At 45.1% G+C, this 23,883-nt stretch overlaps 1 protein-coding gene across 2 annotated transcripts in view; it reads left to right on the top strand.

Moving 5' to 3' along the window:
- Positions 1-22,395, top strand: part of ECT2 (epithelial cell transforming 2) — a 181,031-nt gene extending 158,636 nt beyond the window's left edge. For both annotated transcript variants that reach the window (XM_082252570.1, XM_082252571.1), the window contains 5 exons: positions 9,596-9,734; positions 17,516-17,670; positions 18,905-19,012; positions 19,191-19,337; positions 22,144-22,395. In XM_082252570.1, coding sequence (XP_082108696.1) covers positions 9,596-9,734; positions 17,516-17,670; positions 18,905-19,012; positions 19,191-19,337; positions 22,144-22,224 — 630 coding nt within the window. In that variant the 3' untranslated portion in view covers positions 22,225-22,395. The remainder of the gene's footprint in view (positions 1-9,595; positions 9,735-17,515; positions 17,671-18,904; positions 19,013-19,190; positions 19,338-22,143) is intronic.
- Positions 22,396-23,883: the final 1,488 nt, after the last annotated feature.

Genomic DNA, 23,883 nt, shown 5'->3' on the forward strand with positions numbered 1-23,883 from the left:
CCTGTTAAACCGGTGTACGAGGGGATCCCTGATCTGGTGGCTCCGGCGCTTCGACTGGGCAAATCTATTTCCCCCTGTACAGGACAGTGGTCTCCAAGGATGCAGCCTGTCTGGGTGGAGAGGTGTCATGGGCACGGATTGTGCTCAGGAGATTTGGACTCTGAAGGAGTCCAGCCTGCCGATCAGCATCCTGGAAATTCTGGCAATCAGGCTTTGCCTGACTCAATAAACAGTTCGTCTGCAGGGGCTCCCAATGAGCATTCAGTCGGACAGTGCCATGGCCATGGCATATGTCAATCATCAAGGGGGCACCAAAAGTGTCTTAGCGGCCAAGGAAGTAGCCGGCATTCTAAGATGGGCAGAACGGTTTGTTCCAGAGATCCCTGCTAGGTAGAAAATTGGCAGGCGGGCTACCTCAGTCGGCAGACGTTTGATTATGGAGAATGGTGTCTCTACCAGGAGGTAATTCATCGACTGTGTCTCTAGTGGGGGAATCCCGATGTGGACTTGTTGGCCTCTTGTCTCAAAAGGAAGGTGCAGAGGTTTGTAGCAAGGTCTTGGGATCCTCTGGCCAACACCACAGATTCTCTGGTGGCTCCTTGGGGCCAGTATCGTCTGATGTACGCATATCCCCCGATAACTCTTCTGCCAAGACTCCTGCGAAGAATCAAGGCAGAAGGGATTCCGGTCATCCTAGTGACTCCGGGCTGACCTCGAAGGGCCTGGTATGCAGACCTAGTGGGGATGGTCACCGATGTCCCTTGGAGAATTCCTCTCAGAGAAGATATTTTAGCTCAAGGACCGATCTTCCATCCTGCTTTATGGTTGCTGGCTTTAACGGCTTTTCTGTTGAAAGCCAGGTGCTCAAGGATAGAGGGGTGTCTGAATCGGTAATTCCTACACTGTTAAAAGCTAGAAAATCTACTTCTAGGAGGATTTATCATTGAGTCTGGAAGGTGTACATTGCTTGGTCTCCCCCCTGTTCCTTTTCTGTGTCATGTTTTGTTTGGAGTTTCTCTAAAGAGGTTTAGATCAGCGTTTGGCCTTGGGTACCATTAAAGACCAGATTTCGGACCTGACAATTTTCTTTCAGCGCCCATTGGCCAGGAATTCCTTGGTTCACACCTTTTTTCAGGGGGTCCGTCACCTGACTCCACTGGTGAGATCTCCGTTACCTCCGTGGGACCTCAATTCGGTGCTGTTGGTTCTCCAGAAACCGCCTTTTGAAAATCTTCTTGAAGTTTCCCTGCATACTCACAGAAGGTAGCCTTCTTGGTGGCTATTACTTCTGTGCACAGGGTGTTGGAATTGGCTTTGTTGTCTTGTCGTTTACCATATCTGGTGGTCCAAAGAGATAAAGTGGTGCTTCGTCCCTGCCATTTGTTCCTTCTTAAAGTCGTCTCTGGTTTCCATTTAAATGAAGACATTGTTGCCTTCCTTGTGTCCTAAGCATCCGAAAGAGATTGCCCGAACCACATCCAAAGAATGTAAGGTAATCAGGGTGTACCTGGCGGCAACTGAGTCGTTCTGAAAAATCAGAATCTTTTTTTGTCCTTACGGATGGTCCCCGTAAGGGGCTGGCCACATCTGCTGCAACCATTTCTAGATGGATCAGACAGACGGTGGTGCAGGTCTATTCCATTAAGGGTCAGGATCCTCCTCTCCCTCTTAAGACGCTTCGTGCCTCTTGGACCTACCATCATCAGGCGTCGGTAGTGCAGGTTTGCAAGGCGGCCACCTGGTTGTCCGTGCACACTTTCACAAAATTTTATAAGGTGGATGTGTTGGCATCTGCAGATGCTTCTTTTGGCCGCAAGGTTTTGCAGGCTGCTGTTGGGGAGGATTAGTCCTCCTTTTTAAAGGGTGCTTTTTTTTTTTTTTTGGCAGATGAGCTCTAGTTGTTCTGAGCTCCTGTTTTACCTGGTTGCCTATGTTAAGGAAGTGTGTTCATCCCACCCCATATGTTGACACTGCTTTGGGACGTCCCAAGGGTCAATAAGATATAGAGCTGACCAGTTTATGAATGAAAGAAAACTGGATTTCTCTATCGTTAATTGACAGACGCAGCTCCATATCTTCTTGACCATTGGGTTATGCTACCCCCCTACAGGAGTAGGACACTATGCAGGAGAAAACGTTACCACGCCTATGGGGCAGTCCCTGCAGGCATACACCCACACACTCTACTATAGCCCTCAGTTTTTCTGCCTAGTTTAGGAGTAGGACCTAGTTCCCTGCTGGGACTTCGGTCCTAGCTGTTTTTATTTTTTTTTTTTTGGGTTTGGGAACCTTTTTTGTAAGATTTTATTTTTTAGTTGGTGTTCCTGAGAGAACAAGCAACAGCCGGCTGGGTTTCGGACTGGATATACTAGATCCTTAAGGTCTCCCAGCCTGGCCAGCGAATGTGAGCAGTTTATAGTCCAGCACTAGGCCTCGCCACAACAGAGCCCCGATGGATGGGGCAGGGCCGCGAGTGAAACACCTCGCCGGGACGCAAGCGACCTCGGATGCCCTGAGTCACAGCGTACCCCCTGGCCGTCGGCGCTCCCACCCTGGGTGGAGAGGTAAACTGTTCGTAGTGGTGCCCACCTGATGCCGTGGTATTGTGACTAAGTGTCCCCCCAATTCTCTGGCGGTCTCGGGGTAGACGTGGGCCCCCTCCCTGGGAAAGTCGGACCCTCAGCTATCCCTCGGTTCCCCTGGCTTCTCGGTGATACCAGGCCCCCCTTTGGGTGTCCCCTCCCCCCACAAGCAGGTTCCTACCTCTGGGGGGCAGATGTATTGTGGCGTTTCTGCAGGGAGGGGAGTTTTGTACTGGTGGGGGGTCTCCTCCTGGGGACCCCCCAATGCCTCGGTCTGATGACCCCCCTGGGGGCTTCCTGGGGGCTGCCGTTTTGCTGTAGTTTTCTGCTCTGCAGCAATGTAAAACGTCTCTCATTGAAATGCATAAGGCGGCCATGTTTTGGTAGTTTAAAAAAAGAATAACGCACACATGCAAAAGAAATGACTCAAATATGGAGACAATCCATAAATAAAAATGGGGATTTGGTCCCACCATATGGCCATATCGTGCTCAAGCCCACCACTACGTCAAAGTACCCCATTATCAGTGGGTCCTACACTTTCCATAAAAAGGGGTGAATCCAGCCTCTCTAACCCTTGGAGACAACACTCCTTGCTGCGAGGGATGTGCTAATGCACTACAAGGGACTCCTTCTATATCTACTTGATAGTGGACACTGATAGAGTACAGGTGTGTGTGGGGGATGGGGTGCTCTACCTCAGAAGTCTGGTCAGACCGAATACATAATAAACGAGCAAAAAATTGGGGGAGCAAACTCTGAACATGTATATCTAAAGAATAAAAAAGAATAGCGCACACATGCAAAAGAAATGACTATGTTGGGCTTGAGCACGATATGGCCATATGGTGGGACCAAATCCCCATTTTTATTTATGGATTGTCTCCATATTTGATAGTCATTTCTTTTGCATGTGTGCTCTATTCTTTTTTTTAATATACATTTCGCTTGGTTCATAGCTGCACCGGCTTTAGATATACATGTTCAGCGCTTGCTCCCCCAATTTTTTGCATGTTTTGGTAGTTCCCCATAGGAATGCATGGGGCGGCTATTTTCTTGAAGTCCACAATTGCTGGACAGAAAGGGAGAAGCTAGGGACTCTAGGCATGGCCCAGGTGTTTTTCAGTTTCCCATGTCAGATCATTTCTCTTCTCTGCACAGAACGTTCCTGTAGCCTCCAGGCCGTTTTGGTGGCATGTTCCTGGGGTCCCTGTAGGTATTCCTCACTCCCCCTGCTGCAGGCTGTGTTAGGGCTTGGACTTGTGATACCGTTGGTGCAGTGGTGCGGATCGCGTGGTTTTTTTTTTTGCGACTTTTCTTAAAGTGACACTGCTTTTTTTAAACTCTGCTAATGGAGTCCCAGGACCAATTCTCGACTACAGACCCCCTCAGTGCAGTTGCAGGACCCTCTGGGTCACAGCCGCTGTCTGATTTTACAGCAGTTTTGGAAAACCTGATGTCAAAAGTGGATTTAGTTTTACAAAATGCCACTAGCCGAAAGCGTCCTGTGCCTTTACCTGCCTCTATAGTATCCTCATATTCTGAGGTAGATGTGGCCACCCCGGACGCATACCATCCTGGTGGATCTGCGTCTTCACATTTTGATGAGGAGGAGGACCTATCCTCGTCAGCTTCCACGCCAGAAAGCACGTTGGTGTAGGCACTTATTGTGTTGGTGTGGGAAACCTTAAAAATGGCGGATAAGTCTACAGCGTCAGGGACACAGGTGTCTTTTGGCATCTGTAAATCCCAGAAGTCGGGCAAGATGTTTCCCTGTCCGGGACTTTTTGACAACATTGTCAATGAACAGTGGGGGCGCATCAAACAAATGTTAGTGGTGCCTAGGCGCTTTAAAAGGCATTGCCCCTTCGTGGATGCGGTTTCCACTAGGTGGACCGTGCCACCAAAGGTGGATCATCCAGTTTCCAGACTAAACAAGTCTACTGTGGTCCCGGTGGAAGAGTCCCCTGTATTTACAGACCCTGTGGCTAGACAGATTGGGTCTCTGTCCCATCATTTGCATGTGTTAGCGGGCTCAATACTAAAACTGGTCTTTGTGATCATTCTGGTGTCAGACAATCACAGAATGTGCGAATTTGCTAAAAGGTGACTTAAAAACGGAGCAGCTCTCACCGGGCCTGATAGAGCTAATGGACCAAATGGTTCAAGCCCTTCTGTATATATGTGATGCATCGCTGGATGCGGCGCCACTGGTAGCCAGAGTGTCTGCGGTGGGGATTGTTATTAGACGCATGGTGTGGCTGAAAAGCTGGTCTTCGGAGCAGGCTTCCAAAAAGGCTCTTTCTGACCCTCCCTTTACGGGGGACAGGTTGTTTGGATCCTTCCTGAATAAGGTGATCAAAGGCCTCATGGGTGGGAAGAGTACTCTTCTACCCCAATCCACCAAGGGCAATGCAGCGCATAATAAATGTGGGCCTTAATTTACTGCTCATAAGCGGCCCTTTTGTACCTCTGGGTCGCAGGGGAAAGGAGCTAAGCCATTCAGGTCTTTTGGGGGTTCCAAGAAAACAGTCTGGTAAGCCGAGAACAGGCCAATTTGGATCTGCAGACAAATCCTCATCTGCCTGAAAGGATGCCCTCACCCTTTGCTGGGGTGGGGGGGGGGACGTCTTCGCTTCTTTCTGGAACTATGAACTTCCTTGATTTAGGACAATGGGTCCATGAACTGATCCGATCTGGTTAGAAGATTGAATTCCGGTCTCGACCGTCGGACAGGTTCTTCCCGTCCAATCTACGCTTATCTCCTGACCGCTTAAGGGATCTAAGAGAGGCAGTACAAGATTTGCTGATGCAAGGGATGATTGTGCCGGTTCCTTCTCGGGAACGCTTTCAGGGGTTCTTTTCAAACCTGTTTACTGTGCCCAGGAAAGAAGCAAAGTATGTCCAGTCCTGCACCTCAAGGCTCTGAACCACTTGGTGCTGGTACAGAAGTTTCGAATTTGAGTCCATTCGCACGGTAGTGGCATCTCTACAAAGAAGCATATCTACACATCCCTATTTACACTACACACCAGCATTTTCTTCGCTGGGCTGTAGGAGAAGAGCATTATCAATTTGTGGCGTTACCCTTTGGTCTCACTTCCGACCCCGAATCTTCATCAGTGTTGGCACTGGTGTTGGCATTACTGTGACAACGGGGCATTACGGCACTGGGTTACCTGGACGATCTCCTATTAAGAGCCCTGTTGGGCGACTTGACAATTACTGTGCTAACTCTGCAAGAGTTCGGTTGGAACATCCGTTTAAAAAAATCTGCTCTGATACCATCTTTAAGACTGGATTATCTGGACCTGACTCTGCACTCTGCTTTGCGAGGGTTTTTCTTCCCCCAGACCAGCTGCAAAAGTTGCAGGGGGCGATTAATTTGCTCTTAGCCAGCAATCTGTTTCTCTGCGGCCTTGCATGCGGGCCTTGGGTCTGATGGTGTCAACCTTGGAGGCGGTTTCATTTTTGCTCAGTTCCACACGAGACCCTTACAAAGGGAGATTCTTGTCAAATGAAACAAATATGCAAAGTCCTTGGACGCTATGTTTCATTTGAGTCACAACACAAGGACTGCCCTATTGTGGCTTCACTCGTGAGCACTACGCCAAAGCAAGTCCTTCCTTCCACTGTATTGGACTGTGGTAACTACAGATGCCAGCCTGTCCGGCTGGGGAGGAGTGCTGGGGAAGCTCTGCGTCCAGGGGTCCTGGACAGTAGAAGAGTCCAGACTTCCGATCAATATTCTGGAACTCGGAGCGATAAAGCTTTGCCTGAGTCACTGGACAACTCGTTCACAAGGTTTTTCAGTTCAGATTCAATCGGACATTGCCACGGTAGTGGCTTACATCAATCATCAAGGGGGCACCAGGAGTGTCTGGCGGCCCAGGAGGTGGCCAAGATCGGGTGGAAAAAAAATGGGTGGAAAAGTTTGTTCCAGCCCTTTCTGCAGTGCACATACCAGGTGTGGAAAACTGGCCGGCGGATTACCTCAGATGTGTCATCAGATGTTGGATCAGGGGGAGTGGTCCCTACACCCGGAGGTGTTTCACCTCCTGTGTGTCGGGTGGGGGACACCCGACGTCGACCGTTTTGCTCCTCGACTCAACAAGAAGGTTCATAGCCAGGTCTCGGGATCCCCTCGCAAATGCCACAGACGCACTGGTGGCTCCTTGGCGCCAACATCGGCTGATTTATGCATTCCCTCCACTAAAACTTCTACCAAGACTTCTTTGCAGAATAGAAGTGGAAGGGGTTCCGGTCATTCTGGTGGCCCCAGACTGGCCTCGCTGGTCTTGGTACACAGACCTGATAAGTTTGGTCGCCGATGCTCCCTGAAGACTTCCTTTTAGGGAAGATCTGCTGTCTGAAGGGCCGATCTTCCATCCTCCTTTAGTCGCTTGCTTTGACGGCGTGGCTGTTTAAAGCCAGGTATTAAAGGATAGAGGTCTTTCTGATTCAACAAGCTTTAGCTGTACTTCTCCTTTAAGGTCCTATGTATTAGGTTTGCACTTGTGCGATTGCAGTCATCGCATGTGATTTGCAGCACATTCCTGTGCACATCACATGCAATGTCTGTGCGGTACGATTTCAGCTACACAATTTGTATGGCTGAAATCGCATCACATTCGCACCAAAAAGGTGCAGGAACCCCTTTTTCCTTGCACCTGAATTGCGTTGCATGGGTGTTCACATCCATGCAATGCGATTCCGACAATTGCACTGTGTTTTGCAATCTGTTTAACAATCTGTTTCAGGGTGTCGTTCAGAGAACATTGACACGACATTGACACCACCGCAGATCACATGGATGCTGTGTGAATGCGATGCGGGAAAAACAGGACTTGCTGTGTTTCTTGCATCGCACAAGTGTGAACCTATCCTAGGAAGAGTTGAGAAAATAGGGTGGAGTTCAAAGTTGACCATCTCATTACCTGCAGGGATTGGCATTTAAGAGGTTTAGACTCAGTTTACACTGGTGCGATGCAGGAACCACAGCGATTCCTGTGCGCATTCCCACATCACATCTGAATTGCAGGCAGTTCACATTGCTCTCTGCAAACTGCTGCAGGTGTCAATATAAGGTTAATGACACCCCCAAATCAGTTTGCAGAATGCAATGCGAATTGTGGAATTGGATTGAATCGGGTCGCATGGGTCTGAACATCCATGTGATCCAATTCCATTTTGGTGTAAATGCAATGCGATTTCAACCATACAAAATGTATGGCTGAATTCGCGTTGCACAGACCTCGCATGTTATATGCACGAGAATGTGATGTGAATCACATTTGATGTCTGCAATCGCATTAGTGTGAACCCAGGCTAAAACATGCAGTGAGGCTACGCAATCACCTTGTCACTGCCTGTCAAATGCCCCTGAAAAGTGACCGGAGCATAGATGACTTTTTAGTGGAGTGGCATTGCCTGTTGTAAGTGTGAAAATGCCTTCGGGTTCACACCGGTATGCTGGAGTTTGTCGCAGTGCTGACGTATACACAGTTTTGCTACTTTTTATCCCCATTTTTATCTGCAGTCCCATAGACTTCTATTATTAGATTGCGTAATTTTACTGTGTTTTCTGAAAGCACACCAAAGATGCAGCATACAGGACATTTGTTGCGCTTTCAGAAAACATAGTAAAATTACGCAACCTAATAGAAGTGTATGGGACTGCAGCTAAAATAGGGGTAAATGCAATAAATACGCCAGCACTGCAACTGCACCACATGCTCCTTTAAGTGGGTTTGCATTGATGCTCTGATGGGGCAAGCTACTAGTGTAGGCTGGTAAAGGAAAACTCTTTGGCTAGAGATAATAAAAGGTTCTGCTGGAGGACAACAGAGGAAGAAGGGGGAGAGAGAGAAATTTGGAAGAGAGGGCAGAAGGGGGGGGGGGGGGAGAGTCCGGTCTCAGTGACGGTGGCTTCTGTAGCTGTCTGTACTCATTTAAACTTCCCGCCCCCATATTCCCTTCAGATGCAGAACACAGGCTGCACGGAGTGTGGACTGACAAAGGGACAGAGAGGGAGGATGCAGATCCGATCCAGATTCTCCCATTTGTGTGGAGGGGGGGGAGCTGTGCTCGCTGGGCTCTGTTACAATGTAACAAGACGCACAGCAGTATGAAAACTACAGCTGACATCCCTATATTTATGGAAGGCGGGCAACACAGACGGGCCCTCGGGGCAGTGCCCGATGGTCCGCTCCTAGTTCTGACAGACCTAGAGCGCACTATTACTGCCCTTGAGGCTCAATGCACACCTGAGCGTATCGATTTTCAGGCGTGTTTTTTTTAAGCTTTTTTGCAGCTTTTTACAAGCTTTTTTTTTTTTTATAAAGCGGTTAAGAAGTATATTACAAGCAGGAGGTTAGGGGTGGAGAGCTGCGATTTGAGCCTTTTTACAAGCGGTTTTCTGCTCAAATCGGGCATTTCAATTGAAGTCTATGGGGCCAAAAATGCTTGTAATCCGACAAAAAGAAGCTTATGTACTTTTTTGAGCTATAGTTTTGCTTCAGGCAACATCACTCATATGTGAGCAGGGGCCATTGAAATGAATGGAATTTTGCTTGTTGGGCGTCTTTGGAGCTTCAGAGCTGAGCATTTTACAAGCTAAAAATCGCTCAGGTGTGAACGGTGCCTAAATGATCTACTGTTGTTGCTGCATCGCCCAACGGCATGGGTCAGCTGGTGGGTCTGAAAAGGGCCATCATGCTGGGAAGAAACTTTTTCTTTTTTTGTTTGTTTTTTTCTTCTTTAACTGATGGATGGGATGATTGCCTTCCTAGTGTCAACTTTTAATGGGTAACCACGCGTACCTGGAAAGCACTGAAACTATTGAATCGGCATTACAGCCAGGCTACGAAGATATTCAGATGCAGAGGTCAGCAATAAAACCCGTCTCATTAAAAGCATTGAATGTCTGCTCTGACTGTATTTTGCAATAATGTATTCTTTAACTCATCTGTTATGTTAATCTATGTATCATATAACGTTTTCTGTGTTTTCAGATTGCAAGGAAAAGGCATAAAGTCATTGGTACATTTAAGAGTCCTCATGGCCATACCAGACCTTCTGCATCTCTTAAGCACATTATCTTGATGCCGCTATCCCAGATAAAGAAAGTCCTTGATATTCGGGAAACTGATGGTTAGTGAAGCCTTTTCTTTGCCTATTGCTACTGGTGAGACACTTCATGGGCAGCTGCATTTAAAGTAAACCTGGACAAAAGGTTCCAAACCGGGGCAACCTAAACTGAGGCTAATGTGAATATTCGCCTCATAATAACATAGCTACCTTTTTAGAGCAAACTTCATGTTAATGTGATACATAGATCTAGATAGGCATCTCTGAAGTAATATGTACATTTCAGTCTGTCTTGTAAAAAGCGGGCACTTTGCCCTGCATCGACAAAAAGTAAGTCTTTTTGTCACTACACTATAGCCTTATTCTCCAAAAATAATCCATACACATCCACTACTTAATGACCCTGTAATCTATATTTCTCTTTCGTACATTGACGGACACAGCTTCATATCTTCAGTGACCGTTGGGTTATGCTGCCCCCTACAGGAGGAGGATACTATGTGGGAAAAAACTATGCCTCTAGGGCAGTCCTAGGGGACATACTCCCACTTCCTGCTAGAAGATCTGTTTCTTTTTCTTCCTAGTCGGGAGTAAGGACCTAATCCTTGCTAGGATCTTTGGTCCTAGCATTTTTTTCCTTTTTAAACTTTTTTCCCTTTGCGGTTTTCTTTCTGCAATCAATCAGTTTGTTCCAGTGAGAACTACAATCAACTGCTGGACTGGGTGACGCACTGGATATCTTAGATCCTTATGATCTCCTCAGTCTGGCCAGTGGGCGCGTGCAGACCGCAGTGCATAGGGGCTAGCCTGTAAATGAAACACTGCGCGAGGATGCACAGGACCGGGTTGCGGCCTCAGTCGCAGTGTTCCTCTGGCCTGCTGCATCAAGATTGGGAGGTGATCTGCCCGCACAGTTCCGAAGGTATGGTCGGGAAAATTGTGGTAGACGCTGCCCCTCCCCGATTTGGTCGGCCCCTCATGTGCCCTTTCTACCCTGATAAAACCCCCTCTTCAATAGTGGTCACCTGCTCTAACTACCCCAGCCCCCCTGGCTGTGCTGATGGGTATGGGGTGTGTGAGAGCGGTGGCTGGAGGGGGTGGGAATGCGCTGCAGCGGCTCTATTTGCTGTTTACTAGTGCCATAATGCCCTGGAGGGGGGTCCCTGGCTAGGCCCTCCTTGCTGGATGAGATACCTGATGGATCCCTGGGGTCCAGGGAGTCGCGTGCTTGCAGCGTAGCACCTCCATTTTCCCATATCTGACTGCATGGGAGCTCGGCGACCATATTTCTGTAGCCCGGCGGCCATGTTTTTAGTAGATCCCATTAACGTCTATGGGTGGCCATTTTCTTGTAGCCTATAGGAGCGGTGCTCGGCGGCGGGCATCTAGCGGCGATACATCCGTTTTCTTTGTCTGACCGGTGTGTAAATTTAAAAAACCCTACCTCGCGAAAATTCCCTACCCTCGTCACTTCCTGTGAACATACGTCATGGAACAGCTGAGCAGCTTACCACTGCGCATACTAACAGCTCTGGAGGGTAGGGAATTTTCACGGGGTAGGGTTTTTTAACGTTACACCGCATCAGCTGTTGCTACGGGTACATTAAATCATCTCCGCTGCTCCATCCCCTCTGACTTCCCTGATCTCGGCTCCAAAATATAAAAGCGGCGGCGGGTCTAGGAAAATATAAATCACGGAGATCTCGGCTGGATGGAGCAGTGGAGATGATGTAATGTACCCGCGGTAACAGCTGATGCGGTGTAACGTTAAAACTACCCCGTGAAAATTCCCTACCCTCCGCAGCTGTGAGCATGCGCAGTGGTAAGCTGCTCAGCTGTTCAATGACGTAGGTGCACAGGAAGTGACAAAGGTAGGGAATTTTCACGGGTAGGGTTTTTTCACGGAACACCAGCGTGGAGCTTTTTTTTCTCCCTATAAAAGCGGTGGTGGGGAGTCCCTGGGGCTATATATCTATATATCCTTCCTCCTCCTGCTATAGCAGCACTGGTTGTTGCTCTGGGACCTGTAGTGCGGCCATTACTGCGGTGGTTGATTTTCACAGCCTTTTTGTGGAAACACTGTTGGTGGTCCCCAGGTTACTATAGAGCCCCCAGAGCATGTGTCACCATCTGACCCACTCTGAGGCTGCGGGGCCCTCTGGGACCTAGCCCGCACTGGCGGCCATGATGGCAGTCCTGCAGTCACTGGTGTCAAAAGTGGATATGGCTCGTCAAGAGACATGGTAAAAAGCTCCCTCCACCTTTACCTGCTTCCTCTGCGTCCTCAGATTCTGAGGTTGATTTAGCAGACGCGAGTCACCCCATGGGGTCTGCGTCTACGCACTGAGTGCTCAAAGTGAGGATGAGTCCTCTTCCACTACATCTGTGCAAGAAAACGTGCTTGTGGAAGCACTAAATGTATCGGTGTGGGAAATCTCTAAAAATGGGAGGACACAGATAATGCTGCGTCGGCCGTGCTGGTGCAATTTGGTACCTGCAGACCTTTCAAGGCGACGAAGGTATTCCCCTTTCCCGCCTTTTTCAACGAGCTTGTCGCTAGTCAGTGGGGTTCCCCAAAACACATGGTTGGAATACCTAAGCATTTCGCTAAGAGATATCCTTTTGGGGAGTCCCTCTTAAAGAAACTGACAGGTCCCATCTGTGGTGGATTTGAAGGTTTTCGGATTAAATAAGACCACTCTGCTACCAGTGGAGGCCGCTCCGTCCTTTAAAGACCCTGTAGACAGGAAGGCTGCATCGCTGGTCTGCCATCTTTTCACTGTGGCAGGTTCAAATTTGAGGCCAGTGTTAGCCACTACCTTGGTCTCTCAGACCTTAACAGAATGGGCAAAGCTTTTGCGCCAGGATTTGGAAGGGCGTCCATATTCCCCTGAGCTGGCGGAATTGGCAGACCAGCTGATACAGGGGCTATGGTATATCTGTGATGCCTCTCTGGACATGACCCCATTAGCCTGCAGGGTGACTGCGATTGTGGTGAGCCTTCGCTGCATGATTTGGCTGAAATGCTGGTCCGCAGACCAGGCTTCCAAAAAGGTGCTGACGGATCTTCCCTTCGTGGGGGGATCGTTTGTTCTGAGCTTCTATGGAGGAGATCATAAAAGGTCTAACGGGAGATAAGCACTCAACTTCTGCAGGTCACAAAAAGCAGGGGGCCTTGCCACAAACGTGGTCCTGTCTTCTTGGCCCACAAGCTGCCCTTTCACCCCACGGGGTCGCAGGACAAGGGTTCTAAACCCTCCCGTACTTTCTTGGGAGGTTCCAAGAGACCCTGGGTTGGTAAAACAAAAGCGGTTCTGTTGGGCCCACACGCAAGTCCTCCTCGGCCTGAAGGGCCACCCTCACCTGTACCTGGGGTGGGGAGAGACGTCTTTGCTTCTTTCTGGACCTGTGAACCCTCTTTTATTTACGACAAATGGGTCCGCAAGTTGGTCCGGTTACAAGATCACGTTTTGGTCCTTGCCTCCGGCAAGGTTCTTTCCTTCTCACCTGCGCCTGTCCCCAGATTGGCTACAGGGCCTTCTCAAGGTGGTTCAGGATTTGCTCTCACAAGGAGTCATTGTACCAGTTCCAGAGCCGGAATGTTTTCAGGGGTTTTATTCAGATCTATTTACTGTTCCCAGGAAGGAAGGCAAGGTCTGTCCAATCTTGGACCTCAAGGCTATGAACTGTTTTGTGCGGGTTCAGAATGAAGTCCATTCGCATGGTAGGGGCATCCCTTCATCAAGGGGATTTTCTGGCCTCTATCAATATCAAGGATGCTTGCCTTCATATCCTAATATATGCTGGGCACACCAGCGTTTTCTTCGCTTTGCCGTAGGCGTGGAGCACTATCAATTTGTTACCTTTTGGTCTTGCCTCAGCTCCTCGGGTGTTCCCAAAAGTGTTGGCCTGGTGTTTGCCTTGCTCAGGCAGAGGGGGATTGTGGTACTGGGGTACTTGGACGATCTCCTTCTGCGAGCAGAGTCCCCGTCTCTCCTACAGAACGATTTGGACATCACTGTGGGAACTCTGTAAGAGTTCGGCTGGACGCTGAATTTCAAAAATTGGCTCTGATTCCATCCAACAGATTGGATTACCTGGACCTGACTCTGGATTCAGCCCTTGCTCGGGGGTTTCTTCCAGAAACAAAACCGCTGAAGTTGAAGCATGCAAATCGGCTCCTGTTATCCAACGGCCGGTCATCTCTCAGGACTTGCATGCAAGTGCTGGGTTTTATGGTCTCCACTTTCGAGGTGGCTCCGTTTGCTCAGTTTCATACCAGACCTCTGCAAAAGGAGATTTTGGCCAAATAGGACAAGAAGCCTTGGTCCCTGGACAATCTGTTCCTGTTGGGTTGGAGTACAAGGGGAACCTTGCTGTGGTGGCTCCGTTCCCAAGCCCTCCAGCAGGGAAAGTTGTCTTCCCCTGTACTGGACGGTGGTTTCCACAGACGCCAATCTGTCCAGGTGGGGAGGGGTCTTGGGCATGGAATCGGCACAGGGAGTTTGGTCTCGGGAGGAATCCAGCCTGGAAATTTGGGCGATTAGGCTTTGCCTGTCCCAGTGGACGGATCGTCTGAAGGGGTGTCCGGTAAGGATTCAGTCGGACAACACCGCGGCTGTGGCATATGCCAATCATCAAGGGGGCACACAGAGTGCCCTTGCGGCCAAAGAAGCGGCAGGCTCTGAGTCCAGGCGAATGGTCTCTTCACCCGGAGGTGATTCAACAACTGTGTTTCCATTGGGGGACTCCCGATGTGGACTTACTTGCTTCTCGCCTCAACCGGTAGGTTCAGAGGATTGTTGCAAGGTCTCAAGATCCTCTGGCAGACGCTCTGGTGGCTCCATTGGCTCCAGTATCTTCTCGTATATGCTTTTCCTTCTTTACAGCTTCTGCCAAGACTTCTGCGCAGAATCGAGGCAGAATGGATTCCAGTTATTCTGGTGGCCCAGGACTAGCCTAGACGGTCCTAGTACTTAGGCCTGGTAAGACTGGTCGAAGATGCTCCTTGGCTGCTCTCTCTCAGGGAAGAGCTTTTGGCTCAAGGACCGATCTTACATCCTGCTTTACAGTCGCTGGCTTTAACAACCTGGCTATTGAAGGCCAGGTGCTGAAGGACAGAGGGTTGTCTGATTCGGTAATTCCTACTCAGTTAAGAGCTAGAAAATCTACTTCTCGGAAGATTTACCATCGAGTTTGGAAGGCGTACATTACTTCGTGTGAGTCTGTTTTCCCCTGTTCTTTTTCGGTATCACGTCTGCTGGAGTTCCTACAAAGTGGTGTAGATCAGTGTTTGGCTCTGGGCACCATCAAGGGCCAGATTTCAGCCTTGGTCATTTTTTTCCAACACCCGCTAGTAACTAATTACTCCGTGCCCCTCTTCGTGCAGGGGGTTTGCCATTTGGCTCCTCCAGTAAGGTCTCCGGTACCTCTGTGGGATCTTAATCTGGTGCTGTCGGTTCTTCAAAAACCGCCATTTGAAAATTTGTAAGATTCCTCTGCTTACTCTCACAGAAGGTGGCTTTGTTAGTGGCTATTACTCCTGCATGCAGGGTTTCAGAACTGGTTGCCTAGTCCTGTTGGTCACCTTAATTGGTGGTTCACAGGGAAAACGTGGTTCTCCGTCCCTGTCAGTCGTTCCTTCCAAAGGTCGTCCCAGATTTCCACTTGAAGACATTGTGTTGCCTTTGTTGTGTCCTAAGCCTAAACATCCAAAAGAGCTTGCTTTGCATTCCCTGGATGTGGTTCGGGCCATCGGGGTGTACTTGGCGGCGACTGAGTCTATTTGCAAATCAGATTCGTTTTTTGTCCTTAAAGCGGTTGTATCGTCACAAAAAAAACAAAAAAAAACCCTGAAGGACAAATGCATAATGAGCTAGGATGCATCGCATCCTAGCTCACTATGAAATACCTTAGAATTAGAATTGGATGTGGTCCGGGCAATTGGGGTGTATCTGGCAACTACGGAGTCTTTCAGGAAGTCAGACTCTCTATGGGCTCTCACCAATGGACCTCGCAAAGGGTTGTCTGCGACCATTTCCAGATGGATCAGACAGATGGTGGTTCAGGCCTTTTCCATCAGGGGTCAGGTTCCTCCTTTCCCTGTCAAGGTGCACTCTACCAGGGCGCTTAGCGCCTCCTTGGCTTTCAGTCATGAGATTCGCTGATGTAGGTTTGCAAGACTGCTACCTGGTGCAAACATTTACAATATCTAAGTTGATGTGTTGGCATCTGCGGATGCTTCCTTTGGCCGCAAGGTTTTGCAGGCTGCTGTTAAGAGGACCTGATCCTGTTTGAGGGTGTATTGTTTTTTTCAGCTGGGCTCCAGTTGTTTTGGTTGAGCCCCTGTTGCCTGGTTGGCTACTGTTTAGCCTTGGGAATTGTTTGCTGTTCCCCACCCCTCATGTTTAACACTGCTTTGGGACGTCCCAATGGTCAAGAATGACAGGAGCTGTGTCTGTCAATGAACAATAAATGAAAGAGAAAATGTGATTTTTTTGACTTGCTGTAAAATCAATTTCTCTGATGTTCATTGCTGGACACAGAACCCACCCTTCTGTGGAGTTATATAATTCTCCTGACACTTCTTGTAACAAAACAATAGCAGGAAGCTGTAGCAGGAATTAAGCGTATACCCCCCTAGGACTGTCCATTGGTGTTGCCAGAAGTTTTTTTTTTTTTTTTCTGGCTAGTGTCCTACTCCTGTAGGGGGCAGCATAACCCAATGGTCAAGAATGACAGGAGCTGTGTCCGTCAATGAACATCAGAGAAATGGATTTTACGGTAAGTGAAAAATCCCATTTTTTCTGCTGCATTTCAAGAACACTTAAGTCTTGTCCCAGCCTGTGATTGAACAGTGAAAAGAGAAGCAGTATGCTGACAAGCTCAAATTTGTCATTCTGCTTCCTGCTTTCTAAAGTCTGAGTTCTTTGTGCAATGACTGTAAAAGGCTAAACCAAGTCAAATTCAGGTGGTTACACTATTTGCAGTAAAAAAAAATAGTACATTTCAATAATTTATTATTGAATATAAAACTGCATTCATTCATATCTGCCCAAGTTCCAACTTGTGTTCTTCAGCAAAACTAGCTGCTGAGTAAATACACACTCCCCCTCCCAGCACCCATGGCTGTGCTCATCCTGCCAGTTTAGTCACCACTCTGTCACCAGCCTACTAACTGTGGGCAGTTGGCTGTAATTCATTGAGGCTTCACAGCCGAATGCTCATATGAATGGTTCCGTTGCTTTCTGGAACCTGTGATGTAACCCAGAAGGCTGGGGGGGCGGGGGGGGGGTGCTGATGTAATCTCAGATCGCCGCAGCAATCCGACCGGAAGTGGGGGGGTGCGGTTTACGTGTCAAAACAAAGTACCCACTCTCCTCAAAAAAAAATGATGTGCTATATGTGGAGGAGGAAGGGGGGGGGGGTTAGAAAGAAAGGCGGAACTTCCACTTTCGGGTGAAGCTTCACTTTAAAATAACTTTTAACCTGATGTTTGACTTCCTGTGACTAGAATGTGAATGAAACTGACCTGCTTGTTGACTAACATAGGAATGTTATATAGGTTCAAACTAAAGCTAGCTTTGTAACTATGTAATTACATGCCATTGTATTGTGTTTTGTATAAATGTGCAGACCATACTCAGTCATGCTTGTATACGGTTACATTGACCCTATTATCGCTAGTGTGATGTCAGGTTTGATGATTCTGACTGGATGTATTGCTGCTTACATTATCTCAAACTTGATCTATAACCATACTATGGAGTACCAAGATGGGCAATATTTTTTTTTTTTTTTTTTTTTACTGCTATAATAAACAAATTTCCTTTTCTAATTTTCAGACTGTCATAATGCATTTGCATTGGTTGTGCGACCTCCCACGGAACAGGCAAACCAGTTATTTAGTTTTCAGCTGACAGCAGAAGAACCTCTGAAGGTAGATTGGCTAAAGATGTTGTGCCGGCACATAGCCAACACCATTTGTAAAGCAGATGCTGTAAGTTTTCTCCTACTGCTAGATCAATGTGACTGTCTTTAAAGTGCTTCCAACTAGCTCCAGACTGTTATAAATATGCAGCTTTGTCCACCCCCCCATGTGTTTGTTTTTGTGCCCCTTCTGATAATTTGCAGAGCAGTGTTTCTGTGGAGACCGTGGACATTTATGTGCCCCGTACATAGTGCTACATTTGGAGCTCTTGAATTTAAATGTACCAGATGTTATTAAATGAATCCTTACCCAGAAATTCTATCGCTTTGGAATAAAATGGTTTTAAAGAAATATGTTTAAAATATAGTGCCTATGGCTTTAGTTTATAGAGAATAACTTCTTTCCTAAATCAAATATGTATCCGTTTTGCTTACCTCCTTGTTCGCGATCTGTTTTTAAGAAGTAAGCCAATTAGCAGTTGCTCTTTAGCTTTGAGAGCAGTCTCTACCACTGTTATCCCTTTTATTGCACTATAAAGTGATTTATTACATTTTAATATACATTTCCAATTGAAACAGAAGTTTCCTTTGACAGTGGTATATTTCTTTACGAAACAGTTCTGAATGCGTCATGGGAAACGTGAAGATGCGAGACAGGGCAAACTGCCTTTCCAAATAGTCTGCTGTACTATCAATAAAACAAATTGTGAATCTCCAAGTTTATGATATTAAGTGTATATCAAATACACATTGATACAAGAAATATTAGTTTATAATTAGGTGGGAAGTTTATAAAATACTTACACTGAATATTCAGTTTACTAAGCTCTATTAGTTTACTATGATTATCATTGTGAGCTGTGACACCTGATAATAGAAAAACTAAAGTCACGTTGGTGGAAAAAAAACTACCTTTTTTTTTTTTTTTTTCTTTTAATAGAATGAAAAACCTGTTATAACTTGGTAAATTTAGCTGTGTATGGTCTGGGAAGTCTGTATGACCTGATTAGTGAATGACATGCCGACAACAGTATTCTGCATGCACAGACATTTTGTGTTTGTGTATTCACTCATTTTACTGCTTGCTTTTCTTGATGATTTCCCTTGGACAAGAATTTCTGTGATTTCTCACTAGATGGCAGCATAGGTTTATGCACTTTTATTTTACAGTTATTTTTGTTCACCAAACTTATTTTAGGTTTGGGGTTTTCAAAATTGACTTGTTTCTGCAATTTCTTTTTTCAATTTAAAAAAGAACAAAATTCTGTATTTGCATGTCCTTTTTTTTTTTTTTCTTTTTATAGGAAAATTTGATTTATACTACTGATCCTGATTCATTAGAAGTGAACACAAAAGATGTGGATAGTACATTAAGTCGAGCGTCGAGAGCTATAAAGAAAACTTCCAAGAAAGTAAGTTCATATGCTATGTTACTTGCTTACCAGCATTTGTATTCCATCTAATATACTGTGTACACTGACGCCGATGAATATATTTTTGTGATTAATAGACCTTTTGATGTTTGCTCATTATGTTTCTGCTAGCTCAGATAACTATATCAAATGACTGTTATTTATTGCCTTTTTATAGGTCACAAGAGCATTTTCATTCTCGAAGACTCCCAAGAGAGCCCTGCAGAGGGCGCTGATGGTACATAATACTCCAAATGGCAGGAGTCCTGGTCCAAGCACTGAGGGATTTGCAAGTAGTCGCATGCCAAGTACTACTTCTTTAGCAGTAAGGGCATCTCAATTTTTTACAATTCACAACTATTCTCATGTGAATGTTCATAGCTGCCAGGTGTTCTTAAAACTGGTTTAGCAGTAATCTTTAAACTGGCATATATATATATATATATATATATATATATATATATATATATATATATATATATATATATATATATAATATATTATGTGTGTGTATATATACATATACACACACAACACTTTTACGATTATAGTCCTATAAGGTAATAGGATGTCGCCTATACAGTGTAACTGGTATACTTTTTTTTTTTTTCCTTTGCTAATAGATTTTTTTGTTTTTAAGGTGTCTGGTTCTGTGACCTTTTTGATCTTCCAAATCATTTTTAGTATCTTGGGAAACGACCACTTCCACCTTTCTTTAATATATAAAATTTGAAAAACGATTGTGCATACATACAGTAGAATAACAAAAAATCTTCACTTCGGTGATGGGGGTCATGTAAATACATGACCCAAAGATTTTGCAGAGGCCATTCTCTTGATTGTAACTGACCCATGTTAATGTGTGGATGCAGATTTGCTGTAGAGGAAACATTTGGCATGGGTGGTTGATGATCAAATCCGTGTTTAAGATTTTGACTTTCTGGCAATGTACTGAAATCTCAATCTCTTTTGTGGAATGTAAGATTACAATCTTAAACAGGGGCAGCTAATGCATATAAATCCAAATGTAGGCAAAAATGTTTAATGAAAAGGTGCATTTGTTAAATTTTACCAGAACCAATGTATTTAAGATTTATTTGGACTATATAAAATTATTCTAGCTGATACAAATATATATGTTTTTTTATTTAATTGTGTAGGTTAAAATTTACGTTTGGTTACTACAGTTTCATCTTTTTTTTTTTCCCTTCTGCAAATCATTCCTATCTGTAGATTACCCGTTCTTCCTCTACTTTCAACCTAAATGGACCTGCCAAACACAGTAGCGTGCAACGATCTAATTCCCTTGATGGGATCTCGCAAAGTCCCAGATCCCATTCATTTCTTTGCCCGGGTTCCCCTAACAGTCCTATGCCTCCTTCTTTGAAAGGGGAAACAAGTCAGTCTTCCCCACAGCTATACTGCTCCGGCCAGTTGGGTGAAACACATACTATACCACATATTGTTACATCTGAATGTACAGGACAGAGCAAGCAGGTTCTTAACACTTCAGGTGGCAAGACATCTGTTTTCATCCGAAAGGAGACATCGAGGTGAACCACAATCCCCTGTGAGCTCCTAAATTTTGTTTTATAAACTGCCACTTCCACCATCGGTCACACTGCCTGGCACTAGATATTTTTTCACACTGGTGTTTTAAAGGGTGCTTACATCAATACTTGTCTTTTTAATCTTTCTTTCCAAGGAATTTGATTTGTTTTAACTGTACGTTTGCTAAAATGTTAAATGATAGGTTTAAATACCCATCATTTATTTTCCAGCAACATAGCTACTGCCCCACAGCTGTGTTTGACACCAACATTGTGTTTTTTATAGCACTGCTAAATCTGAAACAAATCAATTTTTTTTTATTTTTATTTTATGAAAGCCACCTCCTAACACCATTCTAATATTTTCTTTAAGTTACTCCTTGATCTATGAATTACATTTAAATATTTGAAGTCCATAAATTTCCAGTTTAACTGCAGCTTCTGTTTCCATCTTTTTGGCCATTATGGGTTAAAGAGGTCTGACCTGACGCAGCTCAGAGCCTCTTCTGTTGTGTTACAGAGCAGAAGGTGAGCTGTGTAAAAGTTCTTGTAAACAAGCCAAGCTGTAAATGTATATTATCCCTTAGTTTCATTTGTGTGAAATCTATTTTAGCACAAATTCTAATTTATATGCATAAAGCATACAGTGTTTAACATTTAGTGTCATTGTCAAAAATAAAACTTGGAAAGAAAGAACATTTGTTATAGTCACCAGTTGCACAAATTGGGGTTTTCCTCCATTTGCCAGGGATTCCTTCCTAGAATGTCTGTCTTTGTTTTGCTGTTTGATGCCCACTACAGTAAATGGTTTAGGCCCATTTACACCTGAGCGTGTTTGTAGCTCAAAGCTCCAAGACTTTCAACAAACCAAATTCTATTCATTTCAATGGCCCCTTTTCACATCCAAACATTTTGTCGCCTGTAGCTAAATGGCTGTCGCTCCAAAAAAATTAATGGGCTTTTTTTTAAGGCAGATTTGAGTGTTTTCCACCCCATAGACTTCAATGGGAAAGCCTACAAATGCGCAACATGAGCATTTTACAAGAGTTTTGATGTGCGTTTTCTAGCACCTCTCCCCCCTCCCTTCACCTAGTGCTTTCCACTGGCTAAAACAAAAACACCTGAAACTTGAATACACATGTAAAGTGCTTGTTATATGCTTGCAATACTCTCAAAAATGCCTGAAAATCACTCTGCTCAGGTGTGAATGAAGCCTCGAAGCTTGTTTGTGATTGGTGGGCGCTGCAGTAAAGTTGTTTTGGCAGAATTTAGCCAGTGGCAGTACCTTTTACGCCTAAAAATTGTTCCATAAGATTAATGCTTTGCCATTTGAGGAGATTTGCCTGTGCTTCCTGTCTCGGTGATGTCAAAGTGGAGCAAATGTCTCATACATTCTTTTTATTATCTCCATATTCTACCCAAAGCTGTAGAAAAAAAAAAAAAAATCTATACAGAAGCAGATGAGGCTCTGTAGTGGTCTGCCTAATTCTGTGCAACTTTAATGAGTCCGTCCCTTGCATGTGCTTTTAACTTCTTTACAAAATGTTTTCTTTAACCTTTTTTTTCTTTTCTTGCTTTCAGAATGTCCAATCCCCTTCTTTGGTAAACTTATTTGAACGAAAGTATCATACGTTCAGTCGTTCGACAACCCATCTTATCTGAATGCTGACAAGGCCTTCTCCTGCAATAAATGACAAAAGCTGCTTTAAGACTTTCTGATCCAGTATGGTACTTCTTCACTGCAGCACTTCTCAGCAGCTTGCAAATTATGGACGTTGGCTTTTGTAAAAATGTTATATAAAGTATAAAATGTTCTATCGTGCTCTTCAGGTGTCAGTCAGAACTTTTGTGTGTATGTGTGCACAGGGAAACTTGTCTTCTCCCAATATTCATGTGTTTTGTCAATGTGTAACGCGATCCATATATTCTTACAGAGCCGTTTTTTTAGGTTTTACTTAAGGTGTCAACGTGAGATGAGGCTTTACAGTCTGAGAACAATGACGACTTTTTTTTTTTTTTTTTTAAATCCTTTTTCTTAAATTGAAGCTCCAGCCAGAAAAAAACACAGTATATATTCACATACGTTAACAATTTTACATGACAAAGGGTTTGAATTTTAGTGCAGTCAGGTTAGTGATTTACAAACTTTCTGCCATATAGCCAGAGTAATTTACATTATTTACGAATTCAGAATTGTAGCTTCCATTGTTGCATAGCATCTGCCCATAGGTTGTGTGGCTGAAGTAGGGCATAGGAAAATGATTTTCTTGGTAACGCCTGTTAACTAAAATATGTGAATCACAAGACTGGCTAAACTGAATGCTAAATCCATTGGAATGTTTAACAGTTAATATATGTATCTGTTTTAATAGTGTCATTTTCAGATTCCCTGGAGCTTAGCTTTAAGAACTTTGGTTACTCCACTGTCGCCAATTAAATTTGTAGTTAAATCTTGCAAATATAACTTTCCAGTGCAGGTCTGCATGTGACTGGTAGCTGTGGGGCAGTACATGATGGTTATTAACTCCTAAATGCAGCAGACTATGAAAGGTAACATTTTGTTACTTATGTGGCATTTAAAATGATATGGCTTCCACTTCATTAGGAACTAGTTCAGCGCTTTTGTGTGTGAAGTAATGAAGCTACTGGGTCCTGGTTAAATGTGCCTAGGCCACACAGTAGATATGTTAACCATATACTTAGGTTGATGCTGAGAATATACATATGGGATTTTCTATGCTTTCATCCTTGCTTATGACTTCTCTTTATAGTATTGTGGTCTGTCCCACTCTCAATAGGGAAAGAGAGGCTTAGGGTCTCAGACATGTATACAGTGTTCATTACAAACCTTGTATTGCACTTGAACTATTCAGATATAATGGACCTCCGTGACCGTCCTTATGTTAGCGACTGGCGTCTAGTTGGCCTATATTTTGTTTAGTCTTTTCTGTTAATATTGAAGCACATCTTGCCTTTTTTTCTTTAAAATTGTTTTTGAACTACTATATTGAATGCTGTGTGAATTTGCCACCCCACACTGATGAATGTTAGTCTTTAAACACAAACCTGACTTTGTTAGCTTTTAAGCAGAAATAGGGAACAAGAGACACTTTTGTGTATTATTGTGCACAGGCAGCAAAAGCACAAGCCACATTTCAGGTGTCCCAGAAGGTTCCTTAAAGCTCTGCTGCTGCACTGGACAAGGTTTGTTTTCAAGCACTACATATCTACAATGAAATGGGTCATCTTTGGTGACTGCTGTCAGCCAGCTTGTTAATCTTTTTATTACTGTTTTACACAAATCATCTCTAAAGCTAGAAA

This window comes from Pelophylax lessonae, assembly GCF_965119305.1.
Source record: "Pelophylax lessonae genome assembly, chromosome: 3".
In the NCBI taxonomy this organism is placed as follows: domain Eukaryota; kingdom Metazoa; phylum Chordata; class Amphibia; order Anura; family Ranidae; genus Pelophylax; species Pelophylax lessonae.